Source organism: Neltuma alba, unplaced genomic scaffold, assembly GCF_004799145.2.
Source record: "Neltuma alba isolate B1F8T4 unplaced genomic scaffold, ASM479914v2 tig00003697_pilon, whole genome shotgun sequence".
In the NCBI taxonomy this organism is placed as follows: Eukaryota; Viridiplantae; Streptophyta; class Magnoliopsida; order Fabales; family Fabaceae; genus Neltuma; species Neltuma alba.
In genome coordinates this window covers 102,423-117,124 of record NW_021633393.1, presented here as the reverse complement: position 1 = coordinate 117,124, position 14,702 = coordinate 102,423, and the positions used below count along the sequence as shown (strand labels likewise).

Here is a 14,702-nt window from a genome sequence, read left to right as displayed (position 1 = left end):
CGGTCGATCACTGTCTTGATGACATTTTTGATTGATGAAACATCTTCAAAGGTTTCGTCGAACGTCTTCCTAAACATCTCGAGTTGATGCAGCACTTCTCGCATGTCTGTGGCTGGATTTGTTGGCATCGACATGTTCAGAGCGTAAGAGATGGAAACAATGTCTGATACGAGTTTGGGAGCAGGCCAGGGCATGCATGAGCTGAGCATGAGGGCAAGAAATAACCAAGTAGGCAAATGTAATTTTATTGATATTTTTATGGAATACAGATATTAAATATTAAGTTGGGTTAATATAATTTTTAGTAGCTCAAGCTTAATCTTATTTTAGCTTTGATTCTTCAAGTTTCAAACCATAAGTTCAAAAAAAAATATTATATTCTTCGAGGAAAAATAATTTCAAGGATTGATTAATTGATAAATAATAGGAGAGACTCAGAAATCCTTTTTCAATTATATTCATTCAAAGCCGAAGCTGTTAAAAAAGGGGGTAGAGTGTCGAGCATTGACGCCCCATATATCCTCCTTTAATTCCCAGTGTGATTATTCGTGATTCATAAAAGCAAACTCAATTAATTTAATCAAGAAACTTTTCAGTTTCATTATATTCTCTTCTAAGTCACTGGGAAAACGAAAGGATATATGTTCTGACCGTTACAGAGAGGCTTTTGATTAGTACACGGAAAGCATCGGGATCAAAAGAGTGATGATCACTCTTATTATTTTTAATAGTTTGGACTCTACACAGAAAAAAAAATAATTAACTTTTTTTAATATCTTATGACGATGAAATGATGTAGTTTTATTTTATTATTATTATTTTTTGGTTACGAGAGAGGGCTTAAATTTTCACTATGGAATACAGATATTAAAAAATTCCATGTGAAAGTTTTCTTAGAAAAATTGTAAATAAAAACTTCCTAATATGTAAAATTATGATTTGGAACCTTCAATTTAAAAAATAGCAAATAAGGACCCCGTCTTATTTTTATAAATATGAAATTGTGGTGAAATGTATGAAATGTCCCTCAGCCAAATAACAAATTGACTATGAGAAATGAAAAGTTTACTTTAGCGAATGACAACTTCAGTAGATTAAATCATAACTTGGTTGAGGGTATGTCAAATGACGAGTTAGAAATGACAAGTTCATTTTAGCGAATGAAAATTTCAGTATACTAAATCACAATTTGATTGATGTGCATTTCAGACATTTCACTCACATTTCATATTTAAAAAAGTAGAACTCGGTTCTTATTTGTTATTTTTCAAATTTAAAGTTCCAAATCACAATTTTATATATTATGAGGCTTTTATTTGCAATTTTTCCCAATTTTCTTTCTTATTTTTTTTGTTTTTTGTTTAATTCTCTCTCCTCACCTCACTCACGATTCTCTTTTTTTTTTTTTAATTAACTTTTTCCCATCCCTACTCTCTTCCTTTTATGTGTCTCTCCAACCCGTGAATACTCCCTTTTCCCCGCTTCAACACGCATGAGTGATCTGACAAGACTTGTTGGTAGCATCTACTCTTCCTTACTTCATGACTAGCATTGTATGCGTTCAGATCTGCATTTTCAATGGCGACCATTTTGCCACACTTGACACTAGGAAAGTATTTGACTTCAAGCTTCAGCTATGGTGACTTACAATTTTTTTCAGCAAGGAGGTAAACCGGTAACCCACCCAACCCGCAGGGTTACGCGGCTTAATCCCGAGTTGTTGCAAGCTGGGGCAATTCACATCGGGTCACAAAAATTCCGATTTAGAAACTTGACCGGACCAGCCATATCACTGGTCACCGAGTTCCAAGCTAACCCGGCCGGTCCGATCGGAGTTTTAATGCACTGGTTCAAACTTGGGATTTCATCTAAGCGTGGCCAGTGGCATAGCTGCTGCCTGCTGAGACAACTTGCCTTATGAAAACAGCATAAAAAATTTTAAAAAATTATATTTTTTTACCAAAAAAATATGATTGTTATACTCTCATCAAAACTCAAAATAAATGTTTAATTTTTAGAAGAAAAGACAAATTCTGCTTCCTTTAATTACTCTGTGCATGCAGACAGACGCATATATATTGGCCTTCTTTGCGTTATGAGATAGCTAGGATTGTGTGTTTCAGACCAGATCAGATTGTTTTGCCTTTGTGTGCTGCTCTTCTTTCATCTTCAACACTGCTTCCTTTTCCTTCAACTTCCACGCCAAATCAATCAATTATATCAATTTTCTCATTCCCTAAATCCTCCCCTGTTCTTCTCTGTTCTTCAATCAACCCTGTTTTGTTTATTTTCTTGCTTCTCCTCTGCATTATACAAATTAAAGTCTTCTGCTATTGCTGTGTTTTGCTGGTGTCTCCGGCTTGGTTCATCAGAGACGAGAAGATCAGTTTGGTGATAGTGATAAGGGTAAATTCTGCCTCCTTGTTAGAAACTTTTGCATTCACTGGAAATTTGTGTCACTCTGTTTTTTATTCCCCCCCCCCCCCCCAATTCCCTCTTTTGACTCTCAACAATAGAACTTTGTTAAGGAGAAATTCAACCACGAATCTTGATTCAACTTTTTGTGTTCTCCGTCATTTATATGAATGATTGGTGAAATGGATGATTGTCAAGCACTGTTGACTCCATTGAAACATAGCTGTAATTAAATATTTCACATAAGTATATTGGGTAATAATTAAAATTATTACTCTATTGACAATATAATTAGTTTTATTTATTTTTTTAGTCTTTTGTTTGCCATCTTATTCTTTTGCTCGTTAATTAATAATCACCGGGTCTAATTATATATAGCCATTTGTGTGTGCATGGATTATATATATTACATTAGGTAGTATATTATTTCATAGTTAATAATAATTTGCTTTATAAATAGAATGAAAGTGCTTCAAATTCTAGGTTGCTAGAGCTTAAGATAGAATGAAATGGAGTGACTTCATTAGAAATAAAAATCATTATTTGAACATTTTACAGGGGAAGTGGGAGTCTAATTTTATTTTTTTTTAGGAAAATTATTATACGATATATTAATTCTCACTTGACTCTTACGTAAGAATTACTTTAAAACGTCATATTGGCTAAAAAAAAAAACTATTATATGAAATGCATTATAATTTCCTCAATATTAATATGGGGATCAAATCAAATGAATCAAATATTCACAAATTTAAAGTGCAAATGTATACTTCAATAATTCTCTAGCTTTTTTTTTTAATTATTTGTTTTTGTAAGGGGGGTATATTTCCATAGAAAACTTTATGCAAAATGCAACTAAGGTGGACCTAAATTGACCACATTTAATGATTAAGAGTTTTGAATCAGCTAAGCCGCTTGAATGTGTTTTTTTCCTCCTGAGCCTCTAACGAATAGTGGAAAGAGCTATGTATGTCTGGGGATATTCTTTTCATTGTAATGGTTAGCTTCTTTTAGATAACTTCGTCTCTCTGCTTATTTCATTTTCCTTTTTCTATTTCTATTTTTTTTCTCAGTTTTCCATTATCAATGGCCCTAAGGTTTTCCTCCATCAAAGAGCATACTGGGAAAAGAGAAACAAAAGAAAGAACAACAAGTGAAAATCCTGTTGTGTTCCCTCATGTGAAAACCCTAATTCTGGACGGGTTGCCAGAATTTACTGGGTCGTCCTCCAACAGGGATGGTGTTCGTGGTGTTAAATGGCTTGAGTTGGATACGGTGGAAGTTTCTTCCTGTCCCAAGATTGGCAAGTCAATGTTGGGAAAGGTGGACAGATCTCTTTTGAAGAAAGTCACTGTGGAAAACTGTCAGCCATAGGCACTTGAAGATCTTGAGAGCAACATCGGTTATCTCTTTGAGTTAACTGTAAGTACTCTCTTCCTTAGTTCTTCTTCTCACATCATGTGAATGGAAATGAAAATATAAGGAAGCTTAAGGATAGAATTTCATTTTTATACTAAGAGAACAGTTTTTAAGAATATAACCCCCACGCACAGCACACAGGAACAAAGGTTTTCAATACTGTTCCTCACTTAATGCTACTGACTCTGGTATCATTATTTTACAGGATGAAATCTCCAAACTTGAAAATTTAAGGATCGATGACTCGAAGGAGTTGCAGAAATAAATGAGAATGGAGCTTCATGAATCATCTTTCAGGCAATTGAAAACTGTAGAGGCCTTCCATTGCGGCAATGAGTTGAACGACTTTTTGTCCATTTTGCTTCGTCCGTCGAGTAAGCTTGAGCGACTGACTGTGGAATCGTGCGACCCGCTGGAACAGGTTTTCGATCTCACGGGAATTGGTGCTGAAGAAGGAAATCTGAAATTCCCCAATTTGAACACAATGAGATTGTGTTCGTTACGCAATTTGAAATGCATATGGAACAAGGATCCAAGGGGGATTGTGGAACTCGGCAAACTAGTCAAATTAGAAATAATCCATTGTGGGTTACGCCAGGGTCCACTTTCGATTGCTTGACTGGAAAAACTTGTTCTTCTGGAGGAATTGAAGATAGATTCATGTAAGATGCTGGAACAAGTCATAGAGGACAACGAGGAAATGCAGGGGAGATCATTTCACAGTTTAAAGGATCTTTATCTTGCAGACCTCCCAGAGGTGAGTAAGTTCAGCTCAAGGAACTGCAATGTCAGATTTCCTAATCTACTGAGATTGACGATAGAAAGGTGTCCCAAATTGAATGAATTTAAGCAACCAGACGCCAACCATTGAAGTGACATCCAGTGGTGTGCGGCAGAAAGAGATGATGGTATGTATAATAATAAATCTTGTTCAGTCCTCTAATTTGAACATCGTCACAAAGTCAAGTATTCATCAGGCATTACAATTTATTAATGTGAAATCTTCTGTGGCTCAAATAATATCTTGAAGCTCTTTTCTGCAGCACGCATGCCCTAAATTGGAGAGGTTGATGCTGGAAGGCCTGGAATTGTCGAACGTGGAAGTGGTTTCCTTGAGCAAATTGAATCATATGAGGATTGCAGGGTCAAAGGAGTTGAACAAACTGGTTGTAAGGAATTGCAGTTCTCTTGGACGCCTGGAACTGCCCACAAAATGTTTAAATCTGAAAGAGGTTGAGATTTCTGACTGTAACATTTTGGAACAGATTGCCACTGACCGTGTAGAAGGAGGAAAAACGGACGAGAAAACTTCCAGTTGTTTAGAATCTATTGTTCTTGAAAATCTACCGAAGCTTTCATTCTCATCCTCGGAGACGCGTGAATTTCCATCACTAAAAAAACTGAGAATAATCAACTGTCCTGAGGTTGGGACATTGTCAGGGAGCGTTTCTCCAAAAGCAGCGGCAGATCACTCACTAGACAAGGTAGTAAATCTGTTTTTCAAAGATATTTCTTGTGATCTCTTCCTCGTTGTGATGATGATCATCCCAACGTCTAAATATGCAGCGTTAAATTTATGGCTTAAGTATATATTCTGTTGCAGAGGAGTTTAGCGCGTGTATTATTTGACGACGTAAAGGAGGAGGGTAAAATGAAAATGTTAGAATTACTGGAGTTGGCTAACTTACCCAATATGCAGCTGTGGAAGCAGGAACCTAAGTTTCCAGTGTTCCAAAGTCTGGCCGATCTTAAAATCATGCGTTGTGGAATCATGGAAAAATTATTTTCCATTCTGGTGGCCGGTGGCCGAACACCTTTCATGTCTGAGATTGCTATCATTATATGAATGTGAAAATATGGTTCAAGTTCTTGGAGGTGGAGGAGGAAATAGTAGACGAGTGTTCCAGAAGTTGGAGACGCTTGTGCTTAAACATATGCCAACACTCACCAGTTTCTGTGAAGATGATGTTGATTTTGGTGAACTGCCAGAGTTAAAGATGGTTAGAGTGGAGGAAGTTCCAAACATGAACACATTTGTGAAGCAGCCTCTCAGAACTCCAAAATTGAAACAAGTTTATGTGACACATATTAAGAAATGCTGGCTACAAGACCTGAACGAGACAATAACACACGTGCATGAAAATCATGGTACTTATTACATCATCAAAATATTCTAATGTCATCATTTTTAGTTCTGGTTGATTTATCATAGCAATATAGTATAATTCATGTCGCAGTGAATTATGATTCTTTTTCTGCATGGTTTTGTCTGATAGATAAACTTAGAAGGGAGGTCTGGAAAACTGGCATTGCCAGCCTCAAACGTTATGCAGAGGAAGCTGAAAAAAAGCTCGTCACAGGTACGCTGCTGAACTTTTATCTCTTAAAAAAGCATTTTCTGAGCTATGAAAATGCTCTGTGCGATTAAATATGGTTTACTTATTTGATCTTAAATTGAACGTGTTATTCAACTTTAAAGGAAAATTGAGTCAAAAGCTACTTTTTAAAACGCTTCTAGCTTAAAAGTAGTGATATATATGACTTGTGAGATTATATATATGTCATAATAGATGTGAAAAATTTAAATTTCTTTAGATTAAATCAAGGTGTTAGATTTGAAATATTTCTTTTGTTTGCTTCATCGCTTTTACTGTCTTACTCCTTATTGGGAAATGAAAAAGGCAAGTTCGAGATTAATGAAGCGGCAGCAGAGATGGAATTGCATGAAGGCGTGCACAGGAAATCATATGAAGAAAACAAAAAAGAGATCGAAGAAGAACGATGAATATGTGTGTGGCAGTAATTGCTGTGTGTGTGTGAGGGAATCAACATTCTTAATTAGGGAGTATGTATGTTTTACCGGTCTCCTTCTACTATGGCAATACGTGTTTGGTATGACGTTGAATGAATAATGAAGGAATAGAAAGAGAGACATGGAAATGGGAATAGGAATATGAATAATACTCCTTTGGTTTTTAATATAGAACTCAATTATTGAGTTGGTTTTAGTTCTAAATATAAGAATCATTTTTCATATTTATCAATTTTCTCTAAATTACCTCTATAGATACTCCCTCAATCATAGTCAAGTAGAAGAGGGAAAGAAGGTATTAAGAAAGATGATTATGGTATTTTAGGAAAAATATGTCATATTTTTTATAATTAACTAACTTACCTAACTTCCTTAATCTAATCAAATTAGTTAAATAGGTCTTATATTAAAGACCGGAGGAGTATAATATCACTTGAAACCTTTTTATATGGTACGTTTGAAATAAAATTCATCCTCAACTTTTTTTTTGAAAAAAAATCGGTCTTTATTTGATAGAATCAACAGAGGTTGGATTTAGTAATAACATGACAAACGAATTTTTAAATTTTAAAGAGATATTCATATTTAATGCACAATATTGTTTCGAACATGGAACAAGATTGACTCGTTAATGCACTACCCTGCTTAGTAAAGAAAATTGTATCAAACTTCAAATAATAGAAACCTTGTAAAAATGTAATTACTATCATACTTAGTGACCTATAATAAAAGTATACTCTTTTTTTTCCCCAAAAAGTGCCTTTGATTAAATATCAAAGCCGTATATATAGTTTTTTTAGAAAAATAAAAAATGTGTTCTCACAGAACATAATTAGCATTTGATTTTGAAAAGACATGAAGGATTAGGACGTGATGGTACCACACATACGGGATCCAGAATTTTTTGGCAAAAAAACAAGTTGACTTCTCACATAATACCCAAGATCAATTTGGACTTCACACAATTTATTAATCTATAGTACCATTCATTCCCTCTCTTTCATGGAACTAGAAATTAAAGTCTCCTATTTTTATACATATTGGGTGACCTTATAGAAATCAGTTTATTATTGATAACAATTATGAAAATATTGCTGCAACAGAAACGAAGTAATTAGATGTAAAGGGAGAAGTTTGCGAGCTTCCTCCAGCATCTCCTCCGGATCCCCTTTTTCGGGAATGCTCCTTCTCTTGAAGAACCTTTTGGCCTCTTCACATGTGTCTTGGAACCTCTTTTGTCCCATTCCTGCTATGGCGGACATCATGTTGGGCTGCATAACCAGAAGGTATAGCATGTAATCTGAGACAAGCATGCTGATTTGTCTCTTGCGTCGACCCTCCCCTTCATTATTAGCGTCTTCGGCGGAACAGAGAGTAGTAGCAATGTGCCACAATAGAAGGCCATGATCAAAAGGAACTTCGTTGGGATCCACAAACGGCTTCAGACTTTCTAATTTGTCCTTCTGGACAACCTGTTCGCCTCTAGCAGAACATATGGTTTGGATGGCCTCTATATCTTGAGCAGCATCTGATTTCTCTTTCAGCTTTTCGAACAAGTATTCCCAAAGCTCTTTAACGAACGGGTTTTTGGACTCGTACCTCCATTGATCAAGGAGGTCTCTCATATTAGAACGTTTTCCTCGTTGATAGAATAAATCCTTGACATATACCCCGATTCTTAAGCACAGATTACGATGAGGAACCCTCGGAACTGACTCGTTCAGGCAGTAACTCAGCAGATTGTACCCCGTGATTGATCGAGACCATCTGCGCATTAAAAATTTGGTGGACAATCTGTGACACCCTTGGTAAGTGCCTTTCTGGATTTGTGGCCAAGTTAGATTCCCCCACCTGAGGAACCGCGACAAAAATATTCCATTGAGACACTTAAAGATTCTGATTCGGAATTTTTGGTAAGGAGAAGCTGCGTATGAATCTATTAGAGTCATCGGAGAGGGTAGCAGTGTAATCAGTGAAAAAAAGCATGAAAAGAGCCATGACATCCAGGAACAATGCGCCAAACAACAATGCATAAGTCATCCTAACATCCAACTTGTCGAAACCATGCCTGTCTGCCTTAATGAAGAGTACGAGGGTGGCCGTAATGGACATTAAGGAAACGAATTTTCCCCAGAACCAGAACCAATATTGGCGAATCACCGAGGCCTTGGTTTAGAAAACTTCATACATGAAATTGAGCTCGACTTCTATGAGCATGAGAGCCTCTCCTGCGGATTTGCTTTCAAAATATCTCCGGCTGTCTTGCCGGTCTTTGAAGCTGTATATCATGTCAACGATGAGACCTTGAAACTTAAGGAAGAAGGAGAAAGCTTTCTGCACCAACTCAAAGTTTGTAAATATCAATCGCCACGAGCTCCTTTCCATCGTTGGATGGCGCACCGCGAGCTGACACACTGTAGTAATGATAAAGGATAACATGTGTTAGTCTGCTATTTATTTAGTGGAGCTTTAATAAGTGATGTTAACTCAGTAATACAAGTCAGTTTTACCCTTCATTTTTCTCTCCCTGTTTCTTGATTTCCGCTCCCATCTTTTCCCGTCTCACCGGTCTCCGGAATCATGATTATTTCGGCTGAAGGTCGGCCGCCACCCTAGAAGAGTACTCCTCCATGAGCTTCGCATAATTGGCCCCCGCATCCGGCTCTGGAAGTAAGGACTGCTTGAAATTATCGATGGCCGTGATGTACAGAGCATGAGTTCTCTCAGCGTACTTGATTAATCCGGCAACAAACATCAATATCATCAATATCATCGGCAACCATAAGCAGTTGTGACTGACTGGAAAACGAGGCCGCGAAGGTGCCTGAGCCAGAGCTCATTGTCCTCTAAAGAAAACATAGTGATGGTGTCAGAGCCACCCAGGTGTAGGAGAAGGAAGGGACCCCAAAATGCCATGAGGTAATCGTTTTGTGTGAGGGTGGCTTTTTGCTCTTGATTGTTGGAGATGAGTCCAATGCAGTAGCCAGCTGCCCAGTCGGCGAGAAGATAAGCCAACCAGACAAAGAATATGAAGAAGCCTCCTCTGATGCGTTTTCTGTAGGGGGCAGAAACGATGAGGAAGATCTGAAGGAAGAGACTGAAGAGGATAATTATGCGGATGTTCCACTGGCCCCATATCAGCTTCTGAAATTGTGAGATGGAAGAAAGCATGTTGGAGCCTCACAAAATACCAAAGTTATAGCCTTGGGTATGCCTAGTATGTGTGTGGGGTGGGGGGGGGGTGGTTCGTTACAGATTTGGGAATCTTCATCCCCATGTTTCGGAAGCCATCATTTAAAAACAGTACATGCGGCCCCATGGATGCCTGCTTCAATGTTTCTTTTCTTTAATTTTTTCCTTTTCTTTAACTTATTCTTCTCCTTTTTTTAATGTTTAAATCAAATTTGGCATCTTGCCGGTAACAGCCACGCGATACACATATCGCTTATTCTTAAATGTAATGCGACGTCAAGATATACAACCTCCTTCTTCTATTGAAATCAATAAAAATATTAAACAACATTAACTAACCTTAAAATTTAATACTCCTCTCATCTTATTTATAAGATAGAGAGAAAATTTCTTTAATCTTATTTATCAGTCATCTCATTAAATTTTTAGTATGAATAAACTATTTTATCCTTTACTTATTATAGTGTATATGATTATTTTTTTACAAAAGTGTATACATTAAATATAGGCACACTAAAAGAGTTGTTGTATTTTAAAGAAGAGTTAATATAGTTTAAAATTTTTTTAGTCCATATAAAATATATTGAAAGTGTCTATAAATAAAACCAAAGGAGTAACTCTCTAACTTCACTTCCTATTCGGTCACAAAAAAATAACTTCACTTCCTAATTTCACCCTATATTTAGGATTAGAAGAGTATTAGATTACACCTCATAAAAACAAAGTCTACACAGTATTCCCTCCAATCCTTTTTATAAAATCCTAAAACTTGAATTGATTTGATCTATTTTATAAAATCCTGTTTAAGGTTGTCTAAACGTTAAATACATTTTTATTATTTTTGTTCCTGATTAATTTTCTATTTTCTTTGCTTATCTTTTTCTCATGCTACATACTCTTTCTTCCTTTATCTCATTGCAAATATTTCTCTCTTTTACTTGCTTTTTTTTTTTTTAAATAAGAACATCCTCGAAATTTTTTTAAATTCTTATATATTTATTGTTTTTAGCTAATCTTAACTATTTTTTCAAAGCATATAATTTAGCTAAGAAAATTTGTAAAAAGAATCGGTGGGAATAATACATGATGGGTAAATTTGCATGAAAATTTTAATAATAGGACTTATAAATATCATTAAAAAATTTTTCTATCTATTTTAGAAATAGCAATAGAAGAGTACAATGCATACATCTCTATTTTTTTTTTTTTTTGAGCTCAGCATATTTACTGACGGTAGAAGTAATTAATCTCTCCATGTTGTAGATTTCCTGCAAAACTTTAGTTTGAGGGAAAGACTTACTGGTTAATTTTATATACTTTTACACTTTTTTCAATCACATCAAAAAGTGGCCAGATTTTAAAACAATAGTGATATTCATAAATAATTTATGAAAAACTAACATATCTCGATTGATAGGAAATGAGAAACTTGAGTATATATTTCTCTTTGATTTATATATATCCACAAAACTCAAGTTTTAATTTTGTCAAATTTTAGGAACATAATTATTTTTTAACATTTATAATTTTTATAATTGCTGACTAAATATTTGTGTTTGAGATGCAGCAAACATCAAGTTTATTATTATTATTATTATTTTCATAACTTAGTTTTCTTTTTGAATTCTTTTTTCTTTAGGTACTTTTATTTTTTTCATTAATTTCGTAGTCATCATATATAGTAGTACAGAGAGTAGCAGTGTTTCCTACAGATGAATTTGTTGTTATTTTATTCTTTTAACCCCTGGTTGTACAACATCAACTTTATAAATTCTTTGCTTTTATTCAAAAAAGGAGAGAGAATATCTCTCAGAGCCTATAAACTGTTTTGGTTATACTACCATCTGTCTCAATCTATTTAAACATACATGGCACAAAAGAAGAAGATTTGACGTAAGTATGCGACTGAACATTTTTTTATTAGCCTTCTGAATTGTGAAAATCGAAAGACTTCATCAGCAAAACCCATTACAACAAGATGAAAAGGCAAACAACAAAATCAACCAGAAACAGAGGAAAGTATCATCTATCTCTTGTATGATCTCGGTTGGGAAAATGATATCAAGTCCCCAAACAATTATATATATGCCACACATATTCTTTTATTCCATATATAATCTGGAAGTGGAAATTGTTTTGAAAGTCAATCTGTCACTACCTCGTCGTCCTTGTTTAAGGCCACTCAAACTCAACTTTTTCTTGCTCACCTCTTTTGCTGACCCACTCAACCTTCTTTAGGTATTGGAGCGAAGGAAACATTCGCTTGAGAGTTTCTTGGTTAATTGTCGGCATTTTTGTATACTTGAGGACGAAATATTTCACATTATTCCACTGCTCGCCCTTATTTGGTAAATTACGGAGCTTTCCTCCCTTAATGTATAGCGTCTCCAGATTCATCAGTTTGCTGGGCTTTAACCATTCTGGCATCGTCTCGTGAGGAATGCCTTCAAGATCCAGTTTTTGTAGCTCCGGCGGAAAAGACACAGACTGTAAAGCGGTTGCTCTGCCCCAAGATATTTTCAGACACTTGACCTCTGGCAAATCCTTCAAGTTGTCGAAATCATCTTTCTGGATGGTAGCCTCACTCCCTATATGTATGCTTAATCGCTTCAGAGTCTTCAGATGTGGAAGATGCTCTAATCTAATGAGAGTCTTCTGAGAATTGCCTATTATGAATCCCTTGAGCACTTGGAGCGGAGTAAGGTTGTGGAGCCCCTTTGGCAAGCTTTCCATCAAGTAACATTCTGATACATCCAAATGTGTGAGCTTTTTCAAGGACGCAACCGCATCGGGCAAGTTTTCTAGATTATGGCAAGCCTTGAGGTCCAGAATTTCGAGGCTGACCAGTTCTCTGATGGAGTCTGGAAGTGAAGTTATTCTTGAAATCCCACGGAGGCTGAGATACTTGAGCAGTTTCTGGGTCTTCAAACCTCCGGTTAGGAACGATTCATCTTGAACTTCGATGTGATGGGTGGGAGAAACCTGCCAACGACCAAGCTGAAGCACCACCAGTCTCTTCAGTTTAGCAAGCCATTGGTCTTGAAAATGAAGATCCCTCTCGTTCACATTAAAAATGGTCCTCAAAGTCTCTGGCAGCGTGGATTCTCCTTCAATTCCCAAATCAGGGTGACCAGAGATCAAACAAGTACGCCGGGAATGGGCAAGATCAAAACGTGGTATCCCATCTTTTATGTCCAAAAGCCTCTCTTTCTTCGCTAGTGCGATCAACATGCAACGGACCCAGGGGGAAATTTGACATTTACTCACTCTCGGGCACTTGCCATGGGGTATGAGTAATTCTAAATCTAAAAGCTCTTCAAATACTCTTTCGCCTTCTTCCTCGTGCGGGACCAACCCTTCCCCAATCCACCAATAAATAAGAAACCTTTTCCTCAGAACGGCATTTCGAGGGAAAATTGCCAGAAACAAGCAAATTCTCGGGTCACGCTTAAGTTCATCAAGTCCGAAGAAAAATTCGTAGCTCACCCGAAGACGTTTCACGAGCGGATCCTCTTCCGCGTCGTCTATAATATCGAGTTCAGTTTCAGATAAAGCTGGGAAATCTTCCTGATTGAAATCACTAGCACGTCGGCCCAGAATTTTGTTTATTTGATCGAGCTCCTCACGGATAGAATCGAAACGAGAGGGTGCGGTAGTTTTGCTGAGGTGATCCTCTTCCGCGTGGTTTACAATATTCAGCTCCGTCTCAGATAAAGCTTGGAAATCGTGCTGATTGGCCTCACTGGCAGGTTGGCCCAGAAATTCCTGATTGGCCTCACTGGCACGTTGGCCCAGAAATTCGTTTATGTGAATGAGCTCCTCACGGATAGAACGGAATCGGGGGCTCAGTTCCTGTTGCGACTTCGTGTCTAGTTGGAATTGATTCTTCGAATACAGGTCGATCGTCTTCTTGACATCTTTGTCTACATCTTCAAAGGTCTTTTTGAGTTGAGGCAGCAGTTCGAGCAGATCTCTCGTTGGATCTGTTTTTGTTGGGCTCGACATGTTCAGAGCGCAAGAGATGGAAACGTTATCTGTGGGGATGAGGGCATGAGCGCCTGAGCATGAAGCTAACTTGCCTCCGATCCATTCCCCTCGTTGGAACGCTCGCTTGATATTAATTTTTATTAAACATTTCATTGCCTGGACGCTTCCCTACACTACCCGGCAATTTCTCGGTTCATATTATTTTATTAATGACATTTTAATCTTCTAATGCTACATGAAATATGAGTATTAAATTTAGACGTTTTCATCAAAGGAAATTTAAATTATTATTTTAAATAATTTTTCTTTGTACAAGATAAATACAAGATGATTTAAAAGAGTTTAATTTGCGTCATTTTTAGAAGTATAATTTCCAAACGCTCCTACTGGAATAGAACAGATTTAAAAAAAAAAAAAAGATGAGAAGTGACCAGCACGATTTGAATTTATGTAACTTGTGCGAGAGGAAACCTTCTGTAATATTCTAATGCCACTTGAAATTAAAGCATATGGAAAACTTTTTTTTCCCCTCTTTTTGTTTCTTTTTCTAATTTAGTTTGATTGATAAGAATATCCAATATATTTGTATTATTTTTAATACTTGTTTAAAAAAGGGAAAACCATATTGGAGGTACCTATACTTTCTCTCAATTTTTAATTTGGTACCTATGTGTTTTTTTCCCTTTAATTAAACATTTAATTTTATCTTTTTAGCAACATTAGCTCTTATAACTTTGTTCTATTGATATTTTTAGTTTCTACATAAGGATTAATGATGTTAATAGAGGAAAAATAAAGATTTAATTAAGAACAAAAAACACATAGGTACCAAATTGAAAATTGAAAAAAAGTATAGGTACCTCCAATATGGTTTTCC

The 14,702-nt window shown here is 36.3% G+C and overlaps 1 protein-coding gene across 1 annotated transcript; it reads right to left on the bottom strand.

Annotated features, from left to right (window-relative positions):
• Positions 1-12,010: 12,010 nt before the first annotated feature.
• Positions 12,011-13,843, bottom strand: LOC114742259 (disease resistance RPP13-like protein 4). Its single transcript, XM_028930533.1, has one exon. It carries the CDS (start codon positions 13,841-13,843, stop codon positions 12,011-12,013), a length of 1,833 nt encoding a protein of 610 aa, XP_028786366.1.
• Positions 13,844-14,702: the final 859 nt, after the last annotated feature.

Bases quoted from the DNA above. Each gene is read 5' to 3' on its own strand.
- LOC114742259 (XM_028930533.1), bottom strand. From the start codon at position 13,843: ATGTCGAGCCCAACAAAAACAGATCCAACGAGAGATCTGCTCGAACTG.